Source organism: Hydra vulgaris, chromosome 08, assembly GCF_038396675.1.
Source record: "Hydra vulgaris chromosome 08, alternate assembly HydraT2T_AEP".
NCBI classification, from domain to species: Eukaryota; Metazoa; Cnidaria; class Hydrozoa; order Anthoathecata; family Hydridae; genus Hydra; species Hydra vulgaris.
The window spans coordinates 23,877,737-23,904,100 of record NC_088927.1 but is presented as its reverse complement, the minus strand read 5'-3'; the positions used below and the strand labels follow the sequence as shown (position 1 = coordinate 23,904,100).

General features: G+C 27.6%; 1 protein-coding gene across 1 annotated transcript in view; it reads right to left on the bottom strand.

Moving 5' to 3' along the window:
- LOC136083694 (cell adhesion molecule DSCAM-like) overlaps positions 1–26,364 on the bottom strand; it is a 172,643-nt gene that overhangs the window by 82,622 nt on the left and 63,657 nt on the right. Inside the window, exons 7-9 of the mRNA XM_065803273.1 lie at positions 18,760–19,008; positions 9,068–9,361; positions 57–183 (exon numbers count right to left, since the gene is read on the bottom strand). Coding sequence (XP_065659345.1) covers positions 57–183; positions 9,068–9,361; positions 18,760–19,008 — 670 coding nt within the window. The remainder of the gene's footprint in view (positions 1–56; positions 184–9,067; positions 9,362–18,759; positions 19,009–26,364) is intronic.

Below are 26,364 nucleotides of genomic sequence, written 5' to 3'. Positions count from 1 at the left end.
TTTTAAGATAATTAAAAGTAAAAACAAGGAATTAAAAAAATATGATTAAAAATAACCTGCAACGATAAAAAAATGCTAAACACTCAATAGATATTTCTTGTCCAACATAGACTGTAACATTAGGTGGCGCTTCTATTAAGGCAAGACTATTGTTTTCACACTGTGATGAGCTAGATAAAATTTCTAAAATTAATGTGAATGATTTTAAGCAATGAAGAAAATCATTTCCATGACATATAACTTAATTGTAGAAAACTTTAGAATATTCCATAATATCATGTAGTTTATGATTTTAATAGTTTTGAATTTACAATTTTTGTAAATATAGACTTTAAGAAAAAGTTAATTCATTTATTCAAACTGCGGTTTTTAAATTTAGTACTTGCATAAATTAAATGTGTTAATACAATAATTATATTTGACAAATTTCCAATTAATGGCAAGACATAGCTCATAATTGCACCCATGCCCTCTAAACTGGTTTACACAAGCATTTTATTTATAAAATCATAGAAAAGATTTGATTTTATCCTTGACAGTTACAAGAAAAATTATAGTTTTTGCAAGAGAACTTGTCGCATTAAAAGATAGTGTTTTATTTTAGAAATCTACAAATTCTATTGTGTCCAAAACCTTGACCAAAACCTAAATCCATTCAAAAACAATCTTGTAAGATTAGATAAACAGTGTTCATATGCATGTCTCTTATTGACCCTAAACTCAAGCTTATTTACAGATACAGAATTTGGTACAGAATTCTCAAATGTATTTCGGCAAGGCATTAAAAAGCCAGATTTGTCAACTTTTATCAAGCCTTTTTTCTTTACACCAGAATTGTTTTTTTTTTTCATCATTCTTAACACAAGCCTCAAATTAGACAAAGAAGGGTCTTGCCTTTGTAACAAAATTGCTGTTGATAATTATATTTTTTTAAGCAACTGTGAACATTTGGTAGATGGTCTCAATATATGCATACTGTGCTTTCAAAAAAAATAGGCGCAGTAAAAAACTGTGTACATTTTTTCTTTTTAAATATCGTATAACCCAATCCATATTTCCTAAAGATTTAATTTTTTTTTGTTAAGGAAAATTAATTCTCTACAACTAACATGTCAATAACAAGTTCATATATAGTTACCTATCTTTAACTTTTTTTTCTAAGGAATACAAAAAACATACCAGAACAAATTGTAAAAAAAAAAAAGCGCACAAACTTTTTAATCGACTTCTGTTCTACTTTCTTGTCAACCCAATTGTTGTTCATAATCATTTTACAAATTTTTATGTTAGGTTGACAATTTACCATAGAATAAAATTACTTATGATGACCAGTTTTTTAAATAATTTGCAAAGGCCTAAAAGCAAACATACAAAGAGATGGGTCAAAAAGCAGTAAGTGAAGCAACAAAATGGCAAATAATAGGCATGAAGGATGACTCAATGATCACTAATAGTGAAATAGCAAGAATATTAAAAATTTCAGAGAATCGCATCAGATATACTCTAAAGAAATTTAAAACAGCTAGTGGCATCTAACGTCATGCAGGATCAGGAAGGTTAAAAAAAACTCCTGAACATGAAAATAGTTTTATATTTCATCAAGTAAAAGCCAATCTGATGTTAAGTTATCTTGAATTCACTAATGCATTCAACAAAAACCATAAAAAACGTATTTTGTCAAATACAGTAAGAAACAGTAAACTAAGGAAAAAAATTGGTGTCTATGGAGCTGTTAGATAACCTATGTTGACGACCAGAAATCGGCTCACAACATTTAGGTGTTATAAGGAGAGAATTGGGTGGTCTTTGGAGAAGTGGAAGCAAGTAATTTTTAGTGATAAAATTAACTTTGAAGTAATAAATAGAAAAAGCAAAGTTCTTGTTAAAAGATTTAAATTGGAAAAGTATAGTAATCGCTTTGTTGTACCAAGGTTACAAAGGGGTGGTGGCAGTATTAGTGTTTGGGGCTACTTTAAATTAAATGTAGTACAAGTGTGTAACATTTATACAGGTTGAATCAACCAACATACATATATAGAGACACTAGAGAAATGCATGGTTCCATCGGTGGACTATCTTATTGATCGAAACAAGTGGTAGCACTTTCAACAAGATTTGGAACCTGCCCAAAAAGCTTGGATGTAGTAAAAGCATGGATGATAGAAAATAAAGTAGATTTATTGCTCTGGCTAGCTCTTTCACAATATTTTACTCCAATCGAATCTATTTGGGCTTGAATGGACTTAGACATTATGCAAGTATGATCCATAATTAGCCTAAAGTAAGAATTTGATACCATTTAGAGAAGAGTTCCAAATGAAATCTACAACATGGATGGAAGAAAATAAAGTAGATTTAATGCCCTTGGAGAAGAGTTCCAAATGAAATCTTGTAAAACTGATGCAAGAATGTGCTGCTTGCAAAAAATATTGTGGGGGATATTTTGAATACTAGCTTAGATTTTTTTTGCTTTAAGTTTTCCTATATCGCAGTTTTTTTTTGATATTTTTTATTATTATTTTTGATAACGTTTTTATAGACAATTTTATGTTTTAGTATGTCATCCAAAATGTAAGATTTGTTTAAATAAGATTTTTTTAAATAAAATAAAGTTTGTTCAATATCTTCTTTAGTTTTTATTTTATTGTGGTTGAAATATGCTTTAAACAACAAAATTTTACTGCACTTATATTTTTCGACAGCACTTTGTATCTGCTTACCATGCTTATTGCCTCAGACACTTCACCTTCAATACAGTTGAACTTACTTGCATGACCAATATAACTAAATCGAAAAGGTATGTTTTTCAAAACCACCTTTTAAGAGCAGTTAGTATTGATCCATGTCTTAGCATAGTATCCTCCCAATCAGTGAACATTTGATGTTGCATGTCTCAGCATACAACATAAAGATCTTGTATGGTATTGTTGTAGATTTTTCATATAAGAAATACATCAATGAATTGACAGATGACTTATGCAAATATAAACTTTTCACACAAAATTTTTGTTAGAATTTACACAAGTCCATAAATATTGACATGAAATACAACTTTAAAAACAAATTCTAATTGAAAACTGTAAGAAAACAAAATAAAACATCATAACAAAAAACAACTAAAAATAAATAGTTAAAGTTCTTAGAATTTAGAGGATTAAGAAATATTTTGAAACAAAATAATTCTTAATCCTCTAAATTCTAAAAACTTTAATTATTTCTAGAATCCTCTAGAATCACATTTAATAACAACAGTGTAAAGAAATTTTGAGAGGTAATCCTCATTTTTGGTTGCTTCGATGTGGGGAACCAAGGTGTTCTGGTTCTTGCTGTCAGCTACTAAGTGATCTGCACCCTCACCTGTTGCTGTATTAGATTACTCTTCATAAATAACAAATATTATTTGTTATAAAATGAACATTAAAAAATTATAATTGAAATAACCTGCAATGATAAAAAAATGATTACCCTTCATTTCAAAGAACTGTTCATTTGCAAAGAATTTTGTTCCGAAGAAGATGCCTTAATGATTTAAATGCAGCTACAAAGAATACATGTCTTGGAAATACTTGAAGATGTCGGAAAAAGTAATCCCAAAAGTAAGGAATCAGCGAATTGTCAATTATTTGAGTATCTAAAAGTTAGTGGTAGTAATAGCTTTGGAAGACACTTGCTCTGCTAGATGTTTAAAGACAATCTTAAATCAACCAACCGTTTAAGTTGTGTACACTAAAACATGCACTACACTAAAACAAGCTAGAGAAGTTTAAAACTAGCTACTAAATTGGAACAATAAAAATGCTACATGGTAAAAAGAACTTTTTAATAAAAATGTAAAATGTGTACTTTGAAAAGTCTATGCTAAGATAAAAAGATGCAAGTTAGCTTGTGGTGGTTGGGTTGTGCGTGGCAAATAGGAAAATGTATTAGTTGATGCAAGTTCTTTGGATGATGCAATATGGTTGCAAAAATTAATTTTTGAGTTTCATTAAACGTTGCAGTGTTAGACTCCATAGAGCGTAATTCAAATAAAATAAAGATTATTTTGATACACTCTAAAATATAATAAATATATAAAAAAGACGTTGATCACCTTATTCTGAATCTTTTTTATTTTTATGTAATCAATGTAAACTTTTTCTAGTTTATCTAAGCTGTTTACTGCTATGACGTTTTTGTTCTCCTATTGAAATGACATTTTACAAGTTCTTAAATTTTTATTTAATAGATAAATTTGGTAAGCAACACCATTTATTAAAGTTATTAGCAGAACTCTTTAATTTTTAGTTAGAAAAAATTTGAAGAATTTACAAATTTACAGACAACTTTTTATTAATTAAAGCAATATTTAATGTTTTATGACAACAATTCAAAACAGATGGCGATTAAAAGTGTCAATCTGTTGCAGACTGCATTAAAAAACATATTTAATATTTCCCAATTTAGATAGTGTATTACTAAAATTGACAACAAAAAGTTTTTGATTAAACAGTTTCAATTTTATAATAGACTCCACAATGCTGCATTTTTTTGCCATCCTTAGCAATAATTTTTCAATTTTAGAAAATGAAATAAGCAAGAAATGTTTTGCAGAACAAATTTCATTAAATATATTCTCGCAAGATGAATTTCAAGAATATTTGTACCCGATGAAAAGTTTAGCAATTAAATGCTGTTGATAAAACTTTTATAAGGTTAAATAATACAAAAAATTATTTTTTAACAGAATCTTACTATAGTCAATAATTTAATAATAAAAAATATAAAACAATACTAATTTATAGCAATAGTCAAGTCTAAAATATACAAATTTTGCAATATTTAGAAAATAAAAAAACTAAAAAAAGTCTATTGTAGTTTATGATTAAAAAAAACTTTTATATAATAATAAGTAACTGAACAAATTCATAATCAATAATGAAAAAAATTCTACAATTTGAAGAAAAAAATATTTTTTAGATTTCTTATTGAAATTCTACAAGAAAATTATATACTAAAACTCTTTGGAATTAAACGCCCTTGAATTAATCTATAGTCTGTAGATATATTTTAAAGGTGTGTATTCTTAAGACTTAAAAACACATGATAACATGAAGATAGCAAGCTTCCAGTAAAACTACAAAAATAGTTTTTTTTGGTATACGTTTATTATTTTGTTTTACTCAAAAAGTTCAGCCAAAAGATTTCTTTTAAACATTCTATTTAATATGAACACAACTTGTCTCGACATTTTGGGATACCTTTAATCCTTCAGAAGATAATTTTACTAATACATTAATAAAAGTTATAAGCAGATAGCTAAAAAAATAACCAGAAGATAAGCATATAAACAGTTGAATTGAAGCTCAACAGAGCTCAAATCTATTTCTAATGTACATAAAAAGACTGGACACTTTAGAATAAATCAAATGTTAAATTTTGTTTGTTAAGTGACTCTGACAATAACTAACTTTATAATTATGATCAAAATTTGTAAAATTAATAGATACAGAACCTATACGGTTGTTGTAAGGGAAATTAGGTGATAATTAAAAATGGCCATTGATATCACGCATTACAATACTAAACCATTTTTATATTTCAGTACCATAAGTTTGATTAATTGTGAACTTACAAAATATAATAGCAGCAATAACTGTCAAGTTCATACAGAAATGTCAGATTTTTTGTCAACAAGGAACACTATCAGAAATATTAAAAACAAAGCAATCTTCAAAATGAAGAAATGAGGATTTTTTATGATAGATAGGGAGTGCATATTGGGTTTCAAGCCTCTTTTTATCCAGAAGGAAATGGAGCTAATAAAATAAAATCACTACACAATTAAAAGAAGAAAAACAGAACTTTTAAAAATACAAGCAGGGGATGCATTATATCAGTAAAATAATTAAGCCAACAAAAATGATAAAAGCAAAATGAACAAAATATAAAGCTATCAAATTAGTTTTAAGGGATTAGGAAAAAGAACTTTCTTGAAAAAAATAACAGACAAAAATTTAGAGCAGGCGATAAAATTTGGTTTAAACCATCAAATGCAGAGTGGCATACCATGTGGTAGCTTTTTTCAGAGATTTCAAAACAACAACAGACATTTTAAAACAAATTGTAAAAGTATGACAAATATGATCAAATTTATGCATCATGTACAATGCATCTCAAAATGATACTCAATGTCACATTCATGAGGTGGCGGCAAATTTAAGATGTGTGAAAGAAAATATAAGAAACTAAAGTGCTGTTGCAACAAAGTGCTCAAAATTAGCAAAACAAGAACACAAACAATAACTACCAAAGCAAAAAATTCAGAAAAAGACATACTCTTGAGACAAATAAGAACAGCACATATTCCTAAAATCCCTTAACGCCTTGAGTGTTGTTTGCATAATCCTTAAAGGTCAAGAAGGAATATAATCTGATTGTGGAAAACTTTAGAATATTTCATTATGTCATGTCATTTAAGCTTATAACAGTTTTGAATCAATACTTCTTACTAATATGTTTAAAAGCCTTTTTAATAACATTTATTGAGACTTATTATCCAGTATTAATTTTCCCTAATATATGTAGATATCAGAGTTTTATAAAATGAATAGAAAAACACACTCTAATAAATTGTGTTTACTGCAAGAATATATATATAATATTAAAACCTTTTATTTTATTTATAAATTATATTTCTTTAATTTTTCAACTTATTTTTTGAATTACCAAAGTTAATTTTTTTTAGGTGTTAGGTAATGAAACATGTTCTATTTTGAAGATGATTTATTAATATTGTGTTTAAACATGCTATAAAGAATTAGAAAAACTGATGGTGACCTTATTTAAATATAAGTATGGCATTTTTTATTTTGGCTTTATGTAATTTTAGGTTGTTTTATATAAACTTATTTACTTAGTACAGTGTTATTGTAAGTGTTATTTATATTTAGTACAGTGTTGTTGCCTGGTAGTGATGTTTGAAGGATTACAGGTTAAATTTTATGAAGTTTATTTCACTTTTAAAACATTCTTATTAACTCTGCATATGCTTTTTGTTTGTTTCTATTTCAAAAAATACTTTTGTTCAAAGTGTTTAAAATTGAATAACAATATTTTAATTTGTAATTTTATTTTTAGTATCACAGCTAATCAAAAGTTGCAGGTTTTAATTCAATTTGAAATTTATCTTTCCTTTTTTGTTTGACGTTTGTATTTATCTTAATGTTAAGAAGTTATAATGTTACTTGAGCAGTATTTTAAAATAATATTTGTTTCATTAGTTACAAAGTTGTTGTAAAGTTACAGTTTTTATTTTTCTATTTAGATATAATGATAATAAGCTGCAGTTACGTTATAAATGCCTAAATATGTTAAAAATTACGTTAAGAATTACCCTGAAAAAATATGTTATATTACATTAAAAATGCCTGTAGCTAAAATATAAATGCCTAACCAATATTTTTAATGAAATCAAAAATGAAAAGCTTTTACTTTTATCTGATGATATGAAAATTTCCTTTAGGTTTTATTATTTATTATAAAAGATTTATTGCTAATTATTATAATTATAAGTTGAATTTTAATATTTATTTTTAATATTTAATATTTATTTTTTAATATTTAAATTTTAAGATTTATTGCTCATGTTAAGTTGAATTTTAATATTTTAATTAATTCAAAAAAAAGTGTCAATTTTGTCAAGCTTGTCAATCTTTCTTTTTATTACCTATTTAATCAGTGACTTTATCTAAGTTTTATCTAAGTTTATAAATACTTTATAAATTTTATTTAATTTCTATTTTTTACTTTATTCATGATTCTAATGATTTTTATAGTAACTTTAACCGAAAATATCTTTACCTCCAATCTTGAAGTTCAGATATTTTAGCTTATTTTGTTAGATTTATAATCCTTTTTTTTTCTTCACTTTATACACATTAGAACCAAGACTTAAAACTATAAATATCAGCAAAAAAAAGTACAGATATTAGTCTAGAAAATATAAATAGAAAAATACCAGCAACATTAAGTTTAATTTCACTACGAAAAAAAAGTATTAAATATTGGTTTTATTTTCCTTAATATATACTTAACACTATAAACATTTCTCACTCGTTTCATTTTTCATTAATAAAAATACAAAATGATTGAAAAGCACAGTAGTAATCAATTATCAAATTTATTCGATTAGATTATTTTAATGTTTTTATTTAAAAGAACTGCATTTTTATTTAGAAGGATTATGTTAGGTTTTATTATACTTTGTTTACGTATTTAAAATTTTAGTTTTTTTACTTTTTTATATCTAGTTTTAACTTAAATAACTCAAGATGATTTTCAGAGATATAGTGATAGTGAAATTATAAATTAAAAAGCCTATTGTGTAGCATTTCTCCTTGCCTTATGGCAACTTGCATTTATAGTTTTTTAAAGTTTTATACATGATATACCATTAATATAGTTTTACACAGGGCAGAGGCTTCTACAAATATCTTTGTAGAGGATAAAGTGATCATCAGGGTCATAGTTTAAAAAACCAGAAAAGATTTTGTAAAATAAATCCAGAAAAAAACAATAATTCAATTTTTTTCATATTTCTCTTAATTTAGCTTTAAGCTGCTGGCTTAAAGTTAAATTAAGACAAATATGAAAAAATTGGCGAATATATCTGGACAAACAAAATCCTTGAGCATACAAGGTTTTTATAGTTTTACACAGGGTTTTCACAATTTTATACCAGATTATCTGTGTTTTTTTTACTTTTAGTCTTAAATTTAAACATCATTTTTATATAATCTTTAAAGTTTTTAAAAAGATGTTAAGTAATTTAAAATTAGTTTTCAAATAATACAGTATTAGAAATATACTTTAAATGCATTAGGTTTATGATAAAATTAAAGCATTAGACTGTAACCAATTTAAAAATATATTATTTATACAAAATATTTATGCTCATTATATAAGATAAAATATATTAAAATACCGTTTAAACTTGCATTACAGAAAAATTATTAATATCATAGTTACTTATGACAAAAACTGAACTTTGGCAACCTGTTAAAACATCTCACATATACATTACTATTACCTATTATGCTAACAGTAACAGTGTAGCCAACTACTGAGCGGCCATTCTTTTGTTTTATAATATAACTGAAACTTGTGTTGTGTTCTTCAGAATTAACACTTCGAATAAGCAAACTGCCATTTTTTGTGTATAAATCTTTTTGAAGAACTTCCCACTCCTGAGGTTTGGTTTTTTTTTTCCAAAACACTTCAGCAACTGGTGGAACGCTCTCATAAACTTTCAGAGACGGTAAAAACAAATAACCTCTATTTATGATATTTTTATGAAAATCTTTTACTTCTTGATAATCAATCACTGAAAAAAGTAAACAAAATTAAGATTCTAAAACAAAAAGAATTAAATTTATAACAAGTAATATAAAGTAATATAGAGTAAGGGATGCAAAGTCTCAAAAGGCTTTTTAATTCTATTTTTTCCTGGTGCCTGATGTTCTGAAGCACTAAACATGTTAGTTGATATATGATCTGCTATAAAAAAAAAATCATGAGATTTTGACTTATTGTTTTTAAGCCGCATTCCTTTTAAGGTAACTAGAAAAAAAAATGTTTTTGATCTCAAAAACAATGTGATAGTTCAGTTTTCTCAACTGTCCAAATTAAAAGTATCTTTGAGACCATATCTCAATCAAAATTTCCAAAAAGTAAAGTTTTTTCTACGGTTCAAATTAAACGTAATGTTTTGGCCACAAGAAAACAACAATGAAAGGACATCCATCAACAAACACGTCAAATGCTGCAAGTTAAAAAGAATGGCTCTTACATATATACATACATATATATATATATATATATATATATATATATATATATATATATATATATATATATATATATATATATATATACATATTTATATATATACATATATATATACACACATACACAAATACAAACATTTATATATCTATATATATATATATATATATATATATATACTACCATACAAAATTAGATATATTTGAACCCTAAAATCAAAATTTTCTCTTAAATCTCCCATTTTCTCTCCCAAATTTGAATCAGATCTGGCTAATTACATAGTAGAAATGGAAGCCAGGCTTTATGGTCTTACCAGGCCTTTGTGGCTGAAAGGGAAAAAAACAAGTTGGCATCCTTACTTCAGCTAAAAGAGGACGGTTGGTTACTACAATACTTTGCATGAGTGCATCTGGGACATATATCCCACTTGTTTATTTTTCCTCGGCAGTGCATGAAAATGGATTTAAGGGACAAAACACCAGCAGGATCTACTTATGCCTGTCATAAGACTGGCTGGATTCAACTTTAATTATTTACCCAATGGCTCAGACATTTCATTGAATGTGTAAAGCCTAGTCAGGAAAGCCCTGCTTTACTTATATTAGATGGTCATGCCTCACATAACAAGAATTTGTAGGCCATTAATTTGACTAGAAAACATTTTATAACAATTATCTGTCTCCCACCACACTGCACCTACAGAATGCAACCTCTTGATGTTGCATTTATGAAGCTATTATCTACTTATTATGACTCCGAGATTCAAATGTGGCTCTGCTCACATCCTGGACGAATCCTCACATAATTTCAAATAACTTCTATATTTGCGAAGGCCTATCTGCACACTGCCAGCCTCGCAACAGCAGTTAATGGATATGAAAAGACTGGAATTTGGCCAGTGAATAGGAATGTATTTGAGGAGTGGGAGTTTAAGGCAGCAGAAACAACAGAAATACCTGCCCCTGAAAGTGAGATAACCATTCAATCGCAACATCTGCCAGTGGCCAGCACCTCTAGTGATACACCCATGTTGGCTAGTGACATTAGACCTTACCCCGTAGCCAAAGAAAGGGTGAACAGAACCAGAAGGCGTAAGGGATCTACTGCTGTGCTGACAAGTTCCCCTTACAAACAATCGCTTAGTGAGAAGCCTGAAAAAAATGAAAAGACAAAAGGAAAATCAAAATTGAAAAAAAAGCTTTTTTCAGCCAAAAATAAAAAGTCAAAACAAACAGGCGCAACAATGACAAGTGCGTTAATGGTTGATAATGACACTCCATGCATATACTGTACTGGCTTATTCTTGGAAGATGGCCAAGGAGAGCAGTGGGTCATGTGCCAAACTTGCAGAAAATGGATCCACACAGAATGTGCAAGGGCTGATGAAGACGAATTTAAATATGATTAATGCATTGACAGTGATTAAAAATTGAAATTCTTTTTTACTAATTTTTTCTTTTTTTTGTAATATTATAGCTGTTTTTATTTTTTTTTATAAATTTTTGTTTTGTTTTATTGATTTATAAGATCTTGCATAACTTATTACCATCCTTAGCTGACATTGATCAGGTGTCCCATATTACCCCACCCTTGAGGGTAATATGGGATAGCCAAACATTTTATGTTTATTAAATTTTCTTAAAGTGTATTGAAGCTTTGAGACTCATCTTTTACAGAAATGATATTTGATAGCTATTGAAACTAACTGATTATTAGCAACAACATTAATTTTTAAAATTTCATTTTTATAGGTCATTAAAATTAAGTATCCCATATTACCCCACTTTCCCCTATACATATATATTTAAAAACTACCATACAAAATTAGATATATACAAACCCTAAAATCAAAACTCTATCAGACATGATCTACATTCCAACCACAATCTATCTATTAACCTTGTCTATGTAGTATAACTCATCACATTTTCTACCTATTTGTCAGTCAATGTAGCAGCACTTCTTGTATGTTTTGTCTATCGTCAGGTAATATATGTAAACAGTAAAAAAATTAAAATTAAAAAGTTTTTGAATGTTCTTATTCTTATTAAAAAGATAACAAACATTCTAGACTATTGAATTATGTTTTTGTAGTTGTTTAAAAACTTAACATTGTCTTTGTAGTTGTTTAAAAACTAAAGTTGTTTAAAAACTTAATTCATAGAAAAGTCATATACATATATATACAGAGGCTATTCTAAGCCATTTTTTACAACACCGACCATATTTGGGCGCCAATTTGGGCCCCATCCATATAGACAATTGAGGACTTTTTTTTTCTTACATTTTTACAACAAAGAATGTTTTCACTAGAAAACGCAAATAATATTGAAATATAGCAAAAAGCACTGATAAATAAGAAATTTAGTAGAAATATTGGGAAAATTTCTACCAAATTTCTCCGTGACAAGGGGAAATGGTACTGCCGCCCAAATCTTTTTCCTAGAAAAGCCCCACATATATATATTTATATATATACATATGGGTGTATATACATACATACATATTTATAAATATATATATATATATATATATTTCTTTTTTATGAATGTAGACATCATGTATGAGAGTATGTAACTTATTATTTTAAAAACATCAATAAATATGTTTTTCTCTTCATACTAAATTTATTTTTTAAAAGAAATTTTCGCTGGATTGTTGCGATTAGCATCTTCAGCTCAACAGTACTCTTGAGCTGACTTTTAAGTACTTTTAAGTACTTAAAAGTTACTTTTAAGCTGAAGACGCCAGTCACAACCATCCAGCGAAAGATTCTTTTAAAATAAAATTTTAGCATCAAAAGGTAGTTACAAACAAAATAAAATTAAGTAAAAAAAGACGTATCAAACAGCAAAAAAACTTTTATTTCATAAAAATATTAAAACCATAGCAATGAATATCATAATATTAATTGTACCCAACCATACAACAGAAACAACACACCAAGAAACCTGACCAACTTGTGTTTCCACGCATTACTATATCCTTTACAAATAAACTTTTTCTGGAAAAGTGTCTAGATTAGAATCAGAATTAAAATGAGCAAAATATATAAGTACAGTAGGAGATTTCAGATTTAATTATAACAAAAACTCAAACTTATTATATATATATGCTGAGAACATTGCCCCTATTGCTAAATTAAGTGATATTTTACTAGATAATAAGCAGAAGCCTTTTTAACTGGTGCTGTTTTAAATCTAAGAGATTTAATGCAGCCAAGTAGAATAAAGTAAAGCTGTTCTTGAAAAAACAAAACAGTCAAATAAATAAATGTCAATTATAACAATCAAATAATGTACAAGGCATAATTTATCCATAAATAAAATATTTTGCTATTCTTTTGAATTAAATAGGAAAATTTGAAAGCTGAACACCAGGCAGTTTTGCTAAACACTGATAATGTGACATCTAATTGTTGTACTTTATATAGCATCATGCTTATGCTAGGATTACAGGCATTATTAAACTGCTAAATAAATATAAACATTATTCATAGGAAAATATGTTCTGAAAGAATAGCAATATTAAAATCAGAAAAGATTTTTCTTTCAAATCAAAGAAAATAATTTTTCAATTACTGTGTAGTCATGTCTCTAAGTAGAAGAAAATGTAAAAAGTTGAATATAAGTAATATAATCAAAATATTTATGTTGTACCGGATTTAATTTTTCCAAATCCGGCTAGAGCTGGCTTTGCCGGATTTCTATTGACAAATCTGGCCGGAGCCGGATTTTAAAACAAAATTACAGGAGCCAAAATCCAGTACATTCCTACTTGATATAAATATGGTCAACAATGTTGACCGTTTTCAATACAAAGTGACAAATGCTTTCTGTTAAACTTGATTATTGTTATTAAAATAGAAGGAATCAATTTTACATAACATATCAATATTTTTGATATATGATTGGAACTTTCAATTTAAAAGTGAAGTAAAGTAACTTTAATTTCAGTTATTTTTCTAAAATGTCTCTGATCAGTTCCGAATTGTACTTTAGAAATATTAGGTGAGCTGCATTGTGTGGCAGGAGCGAACTAGGATAATCATTGAGGATCTCCCCAGCAACACTGAAAAAACATTCTGATGATGAACTTGTCAGTGGGGCACCCAAATTAATGCGAACTACTGTTGCCACAGCATGCAATCATTGCATGTTGTCACTCCACCACGGTAGTGGATCAGCATGTCTATTTATTTCTGGTTCTGTCAGATACTGGCTTAGCTGAGTGTTAATGCCTGTTGGTAATTGTTGTTCATGTGGTGTGCCACCAGCAGACGTAGAATGAAAAATTTCATCAATACAATGTCAGAGTAATGATAATGATGTAGAAGAATTATCCAGCTGGGCTTGTTTTGCTAGAATTTCTTCAATTTTGTTAACTTGCTGCTCAGCATGCTCAGATGGACTTCCATCTTGCATTGATAGCCTCTGCACTGTAACTTTATTGAATGTATATTTAACCACATTTGTGTCTTCACATCAGACTCAATTGTGTGTCTTCACTTCAGAATATCGAGTCTTCTCTTTCAAATTTTTTGTTGAGTTGTTGTTTGAAATTAGGGTTAGCTAATTAAATTGTAAAGAAATGTAAATACAGATACCATTACAAACATAGAGTTCATAGAATGTGGAATTACAAAGAGCATTGATTTGTATAAATAAAATATTGAGTATACATGTAAACACGGGCAAAAAAAAAGTAATAAATATCTGACCAAGATTCAATAATCTGACTAAAAATTTGCTGGATTTGTTAACTTTTTGCCCGAGCTTGAATTGTAAAACTGGCCAGATTGTAGACAGACCTGAAATCTAGTACAGCTCTAACTATGCTTAATTTGCATGCAAAATCAATAAAAAAGCATTAAGAGGTTCTGCTTGTGCTTTAAGATGTTAGGTCATTTTATATATATACTAATGCTCCTGATTTCAAATATGTAGTTAGAATAATTCTAGCACGTCAGGATTTTGAGTTACATTACATTACAACTTTTACAATGCATTACACTTTTGACATGCAACAAATCATCGTGTTGTTATTTATCATTCAGCTACTTTTATAGCTGCGGTAGTAAACGACTGGGGTTGATATTCAACAAGAGCCGGAACCAAGCTTGATAAAATGTAGCTGGGGCCGGGTTTGTGGCCAGGACAATATAAACATTTATACATCATAAGGTAAATTTTGTTTCAAAATTCAAATTTTTATATATGCATATATAAACTTTATTACGATCAACATGATCATTATAATCATCATTACCATCAACATCATTATCATCATCATTATCATCATCATCATCATCATCATCATCATCATCATCATCATCATCATCATCATCATCATCATCATAATCATCATAATCATCATCATCATCATCATCGTCATTATCACCATCATCATCATCATTATTATAAGCATCATCATCAACATCATTACTATCATCATTATCATCATCATTATCTTCATCATCATTATCATCTTCATTATCATCATTATCAACATCATTATCATCATCATCATCATCATCATCATCATCATCATCATCATCATCATCATCATCATTATCAACATCATTATCACTATTATCAACATCATCATTATCATCAATATCATCATCATCATCATCATCATCATCATCATCATCATCATCATCATCATCATCATCATCATCATCATCATCATCATCATCATCATCATCATCATCATCATCATCATCATCATCATCATCATCATCATCATCATCATCATCATTATCACTATCATCAACATCATCATTATAATCAATATCATCATCATCATCATCATCAGCAGCAGCAGGCTTAAATTTTCCCTTTCATGCTGTTTCTCTAATCTTAGTCAATGCTCAAACGAGCAATCGTTTTTATGACAATAAACCAAAACTCATTCTTGCTTGGCTTCTTATTCAAAAAGTTGCATCCTTTCACTCTATCTGTGCCTATTTATTAAATAATGGCACAAATATATGCCAGAGTTTAGTAAATTGAAAACGAAAGTATAAAATTATGATATATAAAAAACTATAACTTTTATTTTCAACCCAAGCAATCAACCCCTACTAAATCTTATAATTTTGCCATGGCCGGGGCTGGAATTGAAAAAATAATCATTTTCAGCAGGGCCCAGGGTCCCACTCACTTACTAAGCTGTGGTTGCAGTTTCCCACCTTAGATGACTCTGAATTTGTTCTCACAGCGCATTTTGGTTGATAATAACATCAGAATCTACTTGCATTAATGGCTAAAGATGTAGGCCTATTTATAGTAGCTGATATCAGCAGCAGTAGGCCACATAGGAAGGCAGATGGTATTTAATAAGCTTTCATTAAGTGTTTTGTCAGTGAAGCTGGGACTTCATAAGTTAATTAAAAACTGACTCTGACTATAATATTATTACACGTGTACTAAAGATGAAATGTTTATAATTTGTAGTTTTTTAATTATAAAAATGTTTTAATTATAAAATGTATAACTAAAGTTATAAAGTTTATAATTCCTTTGAAAAAATGAATGAGAGAAGCAGAAAACCATCTTGACTGTTTTTGTTATGCTTGTGGATTATTCACAGCGAGATTTTCTGGTAAGAACAAGTAGAAGATTGAATATTCAAACATACATTCAGCAATTAGACCTGTGTCTCACAAAGACACCTTGCCGGCTTTAAAAACATAGCAACTCAAAGTCTTCAGTGCCAATATTCTTTGCTGCAGATATGAAAAAGTCAGATAAAAGCATAAAAAAGTTTTGTGTTAATGAAAAAGGAAAACTTGCTGGAATATTTGTGCTGACTTTAAAGTTATCGGACTAGCAATTTACATGCAAAGTGGGTACACAAAGTACTGCTGCTTCCTGTGCTTGTAGGATAGCTGTGCTTTCAAGTAGCTTTAATCACAGATGCATTGGCCAGTGAAATTTAAATATATCCCAGGAAAACATAATGTAAAGCACAGTCCACTAGCACGGGAAGTCAAAATTTATTATCCACTTCTACACATCAAGTTGTAATTCATAAAGAACTTTGTGAAAGCTCTTTAAAGCAACTTGGATGGCTTTCAGTATCTCAAAGAGAAACTTCAAAGGATAAGTAATTTCAAGATCATAGAAGGAGTCTTTATAGGATCTAAAATTAGACATGTTATAATGAATGATTCCAATTAGACATGTTATAATGAATGATTCCACGCATCAAAGCTGACTGATTAGCGAAAGACAGCTTGGAATTCATTTAAGGCTGCCCGCAATGGGTTTCTTGGTAACAGAAAGTCAGACGACTACAGAGATCTGGTCATTAAACATATAACGGACTATGAGCCCATTGGAGTAATTGCATTTACTGCATTCTCATACTGACATCTTTCCTGAAAATTGAGCTAATATAAGTGATGAGCACGGAGAACATTATCAGCATTTCAGTGATGGAACAGCGATACAGAGGGAAATTTAGTCCAGCTGTGATGGGTGATTTTAATTGGTTTCTGCAAAAAGACAGCAGAACTGGTCACCCTTCTTTCCCACTTCTGCAAGAAAACATCAAGACAGTGACTAGATAATTCAGCTAGTAAAGTATTTTTATTAAAATTTTACATAGCAGGACAAAATTTTCAGACTAGATTAACTTTACTTCTAGACATGCTAAAGAGATTCCTGTAATCAGAATATTGCATATTATAAAAGACACTCTGTTTATTAAGTTGCAGAAATTTTTTATTTATTTTGTTGCACTGTATTGCTAAATCTAGCTTTGTTCCTAACTCCCTGAATGTTGTGTTAGTTTACCTAACTGTATTACATTTGTAACCCGGTCAATTAAATTCTGTGTTGGTCTGACTGCAAATATTTCTGTATCATTTGGTTATAAGTTTTTAAATTGAAATTAATTTGGATTGAATAAAGTAAAAAATAAAGTTCCAAAAAAAAAGAAGAAAATAAAGTTCCCATTTGTAAGAATCACACTTTGTGTTATCAGCAGATGCCATTCAGATTTCCTCCTCAGAAAAATATTTTAATTGGACTAATTTTTTTAAATTTACAGTTCAATAGCATTATATAAGTTCATTGAAATATAAATATTTCAACATTCTAAGCACTAAATTGTAGGGAATTTATTGGTTCAACATTAAAGTACCGTTATCATTGAATTGTTATTTTACAAGCAAACTTATTTCTTTCACCTATTGTTGCATTACAAGTGATCTTGTATCAATAATTAGTTTTTAAAATTGTAAGTTTAAGTACTAAATAAAGTATACTAATTAAGTGAACTGATATTTTATCAATCTCATTTTATATCTAATACTCTATATGAAAATATTTAGTACACTAACCAACAACAACTTTATTGCTGCTTTGCAAACTAATTAGTTTTAAAATGCTAAAACAAGGTGGAAAGCATATTTATTTTGATAATTTTTTTAAATATAAAATAAATCAAAAATCATGTTTAAATAGAACATAATATTTAAAAAAATAAATTTTTATTAACAGTATCTATATCCAACACAGTTTTAATCCATATTCTGATCATATAGAGCTGTATATTTTTCTTTTGTTGATATACAACCCAATCCATATTCGCCCTAATTTAATTTCAATATAAATACTTATAACTGAATATTACAGAATTAGGATTGACTCAATTCCTACTTTAATTCATTTCTTAAATTATTAAAAATATGGTTTGCTTTACTGCATATTGAAAACAGTTGCACAAGTCATTTCAAAATATTGTTAACTCAACTACAAACCCATCCAACACAGAATTCGATTGGGTTTACAGTTTAGCTGCTATGCGAACTAAATTGTTTTAAAATGCTCAAAATAAAGTGAAAAACATATTTATTTTGATTATTATTTCAAAAATAAAATAAATAAGAAATTATGTTTAAATAGAACATAAGAATATCAAATTTACCAGGTTTTTTAACTAGCGCTGTGCGACTTCTTACTGTTCCAAAAGAGTTTGAAAGAAGACAAGTATATGCACCATACTTCTCTACTTGTATATGAGTTAAATTTGTAAACATTGGCACTATTTCTGTTTCATACATCCATTGATAAGAGACTCTATCTGGATGTTGGTTTGCAACACAAATAAGATTAGATGATGATGAGTTGAAGAACCATGTGTCTTGAGGCTCCTCAGCAAAAGTTGGAGGAGGGACTACTTAAGCAAAAAAATTGGCATTAGATGTGTTTTAAATTAATATAAAATGTTTAATATTTTCTTTCTGTATTATTAACTTTTTAAATATATTTTTAATTATTGGATTACCAAAAGATGCAGATAGTTTCAAGCTGATATTTGTATACAGAATGAGCAGATAAAGACTATTAATTCTCGTTGTTTTAAAACAATATACTGCTGCTGAATGTGGCTTATAAAAAACAAGTTACAATCAAAGAAAAAAAATGTTTCAATTTAAAAAACTTCAATTCAGAATTTAAAAATTTAAAAGATTTTCTAATTTTGCTAAAGCTCATTAGGATAAATCCAAAGATCTTGCTTATGAGCTGGAAGAAAATATTTAAATATTGATTACACAGAAACCTGCGATCATAGGTTTCTATGTAAATGTAAATTGAGATAATAAAACAAAATACTGTTTAATTTTTTGACTTTTTAAATTTGATATTTTTAGAATTATAATCTTTCTTAATGTCGAAATTGTTTTAAAATTTTAGTAAACTTTTAAGATAAATTAAGTTTAAAAACTAAAAATTTTTCTGGAGTTTTTATTTATTAAAGTCACAACCTACTTTAGGCACAGGGTGTACTATTCCTGGTGAAATATTTATCTATTCATAGTGAAAATTTCACTCCGTGACTTAGATGTTATTCAATCAGGTGACATTAAAATTTGCGGACGCCATACTGTATGGCAAATAAAGTAAACATAGCGAGCGTTTATTAGCAAAATATATTTTATTTTTTTCTTGTAATAATTAACGTATTTTTGAAATAATTACAATTATTTAAACAACATTAACTTGAAGTAGATAGATTTTTAAAGATTATTTTTGAATAAATTTATATAGAATTTAATTATCTATCTTACAATATAAGTAATTTACTATTGCTTAAAATAAAACTCTGAAAATGCTGGAATAACACATTTAAAATAATATACATTTTAATTTTTTCAGAATTGTGTACTATATGAAGTACAACTAACTAATTCAATCTTTAGAGGTGAAAATAAAAGTTTAAATAAAGAGATTTTTTTAAATATTTACTTTATTTTTTAAAAGCAAATAAAGAAAAAGCTGTAGAATAATCATATATTGTAAAGTCATTTATCATAAAAATTGGAGAGAATAAAATAAGAAACTAATTTACTTTTTCTTAAATTTGTCTAGCCACCCATCCAAAGCTTGAAAATGTTCGAAGCTTAACTCTTTTGCAAAATATAAAGCTTTTTCTTTTACCAGCAAATCACTGATTGGGACATTACCAGCTCTTATTTGTTTGAACCATTTAAGTACAGCTTTGTTAATACGTATCAACTTTTACCCGTTGAAAAAACGTATCTTGATAAAACATTGATAATACCTTCATAATACGTATCTTGATAATACATATCAACTTTCGCCCGTTAAGCCAAATTTTCTTGACAAAAAGCGTCAAAGATTTTATCTTTATTCTTTTTCCAAGTTGAAAGAATGTTTGGTGGAATATCAAAGATTTTCGAAACTTCTGTATTTGTTTTTCCTTTCTCCAATTCCAGTAAAGCTTCGTATTTCAGATTTAAATTGTTTTCTTTATGCAGTCTTTTTGATGCCATGATATTTTTTAAACAGAAGGAAATAATTCACGCTAATTGTTTAACAAAATATCAAAACATTCGAAATTTGAAAAAAGAGTTTGATGGTTAACGAGCTTTTTATGTTACAAAAATTTAAAAAGTTCGATTTACAGAGAGAATCTTACTGACAGTTCTGAAAAACCCATTCGAAGTGTAGAGGTTTTCGAATTATAGAGATTCAAATCCTAGAAAGTTGAACAAAAAAGTTTTCTTAAGGCCATTTCACAGTGACTTTACATTTCGTTGAAATAAGTGTTTTTGAATTAAGGAGATTCGAGTTAGAGAGATTGTACTTTATATAAAATTGTAAATGTAATATGTAGCAGGACTTTTAAGTACTTTTAGACAGCAAGTTTTTTATACTATTTTTTTTTAGTTCAGTTTATAAAGAACATAATAAGAAACAAAAAAATTTCTCTATGATATAGATATTCCTTATTAATTTTCTTCATATTTTTACATATATTTAGGCTCATCCATAAATAAATTATTTGTAGGCATACAAAATCTGCTAAGTATATGTGCATACTTTAAGGAAGTACTCCACAAAAGGAAGTTTTATGATTAGTGTCCAATTTGTTAAATTTTAATTTATACAGGTCTACCCCACTAACAAACTGTAAATTTTTAACATACTGAATTACAGTAGCAGCCTGTAATGTTTGAGCATGTTCCTCTATTTTTACAGCAATATATACAGCTAAACACCAATCGTTGAAATAAAAAAAATTTTTTTTTACAGATTTGGAAATAAAAAATCGACGACATGCTGAAGATCTTTTTTTGTGGTGGATTTCATGGACATTTACTGCTAATTTTAAGTTTTTGGGGTTTATCCTCTCTAACCTTGATATCTTATAGACTTATTTTATTGTAATGGTTCCTATAGAAAGAAACAAAAACTAGTTTCGTTGAGTTTTTGAAACAGATTTTTTAAATTGATAATGAAAAAAAAAAACTGGACACAATCCTAAAAAAGATGATTATATATAATTTTAAAAATTAATATTGATTTGGCATTTTGTGTAAATTTGAGCATATTTTCAAGTACATGTACATTTTGAAAAATATTATTTTGAGAAAACGCGAAAATGAAAGTAAAAACAACAAATAAGTTACAAAAACTCAAAATCCTTTTCAAATAGAACCTATATTCAACTACACCTTTCTGCTTTAAGTATTTTTCCTCATTTTAAACTTTGAGTAAAAACTTTGCTTGAGGTGTTTTTGTTTACAGACATCAAAAATAGTTAAAGATACATCAATAAATTCAATGAAACAAGACGAAACTGCACAAGCTCTAACTTAGGTGTTTTATATTAATCCATGTAGTAAAATGTAAATGTAATGTAAACAGTGGTGAATGTAAACTTTGCTAACAAGTCCATGAAGTAATATCAATATTTTTATCTGCATTCCACAATTTTACACAATTTACAGTTTTCTGACAATACCTGAATACTATTTTATCACTGTTATGAGGTTTTACAACTCTATTCGATGATGAATGGCCTTTTCTCCAATTTTTTTCATTTCTTTAAGCAGCACAATTCATAAATAATATTGGAACAGTTTCAAATGCTTTTAGAAGTGTTTATTTGGTGGCAGGGTCGAATGTAAAGAGCAGCTACTTTCAAACACACAGCTTTTAAAGTATAACCATCGATCATGCTTGGAGTTAAATTGTAAATAAAAAGTCTATGTTTTATGAAAAAAATTCTGGAATTTTAGCTGAAGGTATGCATAAATTTTTTGACAACTTGAAGTTTATAGTATTTTAGTTTATAGTAAAATCGAAGTCATTTGGATCTTCAACAACCTTAAGGTACAAATGCTGATTGCCTCTAAAATCACACACTCTTCTAAGCTTTTAGTTTTGCTTGTTTGTATTATAATATTGTTCAAATTATTTACAATTTACTTAGTTGCTAAGGTTAATTACCTTGTTTGAGAGTGTTTAGAAAATAAGTTATTTAATATTTATAGTTTGAGTTTGAGTAAAAAAAAATTAATTATATCACGAGAAATTGAATTAAATTCTACATAAACTTTTTTTAAATAATAAATAGTTTAAATAATAAAAAGTTTTTAACTGTTTTTTCAATAGGAACAACATTAACTTAAAATGGTAATTAGCCTTGCATTAAACTAGTCTGCATTTGTTTGATATACAAGATGGCGTCGGAGTAACAATGTTTACATCATGACATCAATAGAACACCATCCATATATTTATTGAACTGTTGATGTATTTTTTAATTCATTCATTACGGACTTTCAAGGAGTAAGGTTTCAGTGTATGACTTTTTCAAAGGGTGAATAACAAAATTGGAATTTAAGATTAAGTTCTTAATGCTTGGCAATTTTACTCAATTTCGAATCTTGATTTTGTACGTTCTCACGCAGTGGCTGAGATCAAAAGCATTGTGCTGCATACAAGGTGAGTTATTAAAAGCGTAGGTGGTCCAAAAATAAAGGATTTAGTGTGTATTCACTATATAGATGCCCCTAAGTATGATATTATAAGTCTAAAAACTTAAACAAAGTTTCTAAATTTTTAAATGGTGTTATTTATTAAAACTTACCATACGAGGTTAACATATCAATTTAATAATATGGAAACAAAGTGGTTTTTCACTATTAAAAGTCAAAATTAAAATAGGGTTTTCTTATTAAAGTCGCAAATATTTTGTATTTTAAAAGAATACAATTCATTAAACCTTTTGATAGCTCCAGTAATTTAAATATGTTAGTACCATTTGAAGTTGAGTAAAATAGGCAGGTAATTTAGATTACAAAGTTTCACAACAGCTATTTTGGATTTTAAAGGAGATCTAAGGTTTAAAGGAAGCTAGAGGAATATTTTCACGCCATTGCACAGTGGGACAAAACCATGTTTTTTGTGTTTTTTTTTTTTTTGTTTATTTTTATTTTCTGTTAGAACTTTCAAAAATTTATATATTTTAAATACCCCAGCCAAAATAATCAAAATTAATCAATTAAGTCTTTATCGCGACGAAGGTTTAATAATAATGCATAAAAAATCAGGGCCACAACTCGATAAAATTAGAAAAGATATTATTAAAGTTTTTAAAAACATTGGCTTCCAAATATAAATAAACATAAATTTTAAAATAGTGAATTTTCTTGATGTCACATTTAACCTCTCAGAAAGTTCCTATAAGCCCAACAAAAAGCCTAATGACGAATTATTGTATATTATTGTGAATTCGAACCATCCCCCTCAAATTCTAAAACAAAATCCAATTTCAATTAACAATAGGCTAAACCAAAACCCTTCTAATAAAAATATTTTTAACTCCTCTAAACGCGTTTATGAAGATGCCCTTAAAAGAGTGGCTTTCAAAATTTCGAGCTAAAACTTGATTGGAAAAATGCAAAAAAGCGTAATTGAAATAGAAACATAATTTGGTACAGCAAAAATGTTTCAACAAATATAGGTAAAATTTTTCTAAAATTAGTAGACAAACATTTTCCTCCCTCTAATAAATTACATAAGATTTTTAACAGAAATACCATTAAAGTAAGTTATAGTTGTACAAAAAATTTAGAAAGAATTATAAAAGACCACAACTACGCGTTAATTAATAAAAATGAACATATAAAAGAAAAAAACCCTGATTATTGAAATTGTGAACAAAAAATAGATTGCCCTCCTTATGGAAAATGCCTTTCGAAAAATGTAATTTACAAGTGCTTCCATACAAAATAACCTTGATAAACAATATATAGGCTTAACCGAGGGGAAATGGAAAAAACATTAGGTCAACCACAAACAATCGTTTAAGCACAAAAAATATTTAAAAGAGACTATGCTGTCAAAATATATTTGGGATTTAAAACAAAAAATAAAAATTTTAATTTACAATGGTCTTTACTAAAGTCTGCCCCTGCCTATAATAACATTTCCAAAAAATGTATGCTATAATTGCAAGAAAAATTTGAAATAATTATTCATTTAAATCACAAAAATTTATTAAATAAAAAATCTGAATTAATTTCGAAAAGTAGGCACAAAAATAAATACCTCTTAAAAAATATAAAAACAAATAACCAAATTAAATTATCCCCATTCCAAAGAAATTTATTTAATAATTATTTTCTGTAACTTCCCGTTAACCAAAAAAATTTTTTAAAATTTTTTTAATAATAATTTATAACTTCTTGTAAAATAATTTTTTCTATAAATTGAATTTTTTTTGAGATTAAGTAACTCTTCCTGATGATCCAGCAATAGTGAAACTTCAAGTTGAAGAAAAAAGTTAGATAAGTGTTTTTTACTAATTTATTATTGCTCTGTTCTTTAAGAACATTGAGCACTCTATTTGTAAAATACACTAACATAATTTACATGTATATATATATATATATATATATATATATATATATATATATACATATATATATATATATATATATATATATATATATATATATATATATATATATATATATATATATATATATATATAAATATATATATATATATATATATTTATGTATATATATATATATATATATATATATATATATATATATATATATATATATATATATATATATATATATATATATATAAACTATTTCATATTCAATAAGGTTGCATTAAGTTATGAGTTATTAGAAAGCAAAGGATAGGGTTTAAGAGCAAGGAAACAGTTAAATATAGACTTTAAAAATTGTAGGTTGTATTAGTCAGGAAACATGAAGATGGGTGAGAGTTTTGGGGTTTTGTTGTTAAAAAGGAAAAAAGCTAGATAAACAAAAAATTTTATAGCATGAAGGGACAAATACAGTAAAAGGAAGCAGATTTTGCTAAATGGAAACCAAACAAGAATGAGTTTTTTAAATTGATCTAACTAGAGATGATAGCTCCTTTGAACAGTGACCATGGTAGTATTTGTCAAAAAAAGAAAGATATGCAAGTTTATGACGATGGGAGAATGATTGAAGCATGGCAGATAAAGCAGGTCCAACTACATTTACAATGTGCTTTTGGACCTTTTCTGAGAGTGAGACAGTTGTTATTTGTCAACAAAGGAAAATCAACAATACTGCAATAGTTTGTAGTAAATATATAACCTTTATTTATAAGTCCAATTTATAACCTTAAATCCACAAGCCACTGGAAGCCCTAAGATGTTACAGAAGAGAGAATAGATATTACCCTGCTTGTTCTAAGCAATCAAAAGGTGAAGACTTTTTGTCAAGACAAAAGTATAAAGTTGAGTAGGGAAAATTGGGCTACTTGAGACAAGAAAGATAAAAGTCACTTTAGGTAAGTCAGGAAGATTGTTATTGTAGATAAAAAACAATAAAGGAGGAAATGGAAATGAAGAAGAGTAATGGTCATCAAGAATATCTTTAACACTGTGGTTAGAAAGAAAAAACTTAAAAATCTCAAAATCTTTATGTAAAGAAACTAATAATAGAGAGAAGACATATCGTATTTTAGAATAGTTACAGAAGTCAGAGTATTTCTAGAGTTTTTTAATTTTGGAACTTTAGCATTCAGAAAACTTAGCATTTATTAATAGTTTAGTAAGAATTAAAGAGAGTTTATTAAGAATGAAAGAGAACACTTTTGTAGGACTATATTTTCTGTAACACAAGCAATAGAAGGTTTTGATTGAAATTTAAATTTAGATGTGTGGTATGACTCTAACAAAACAAGAAAAAGAGCCATAATCTTA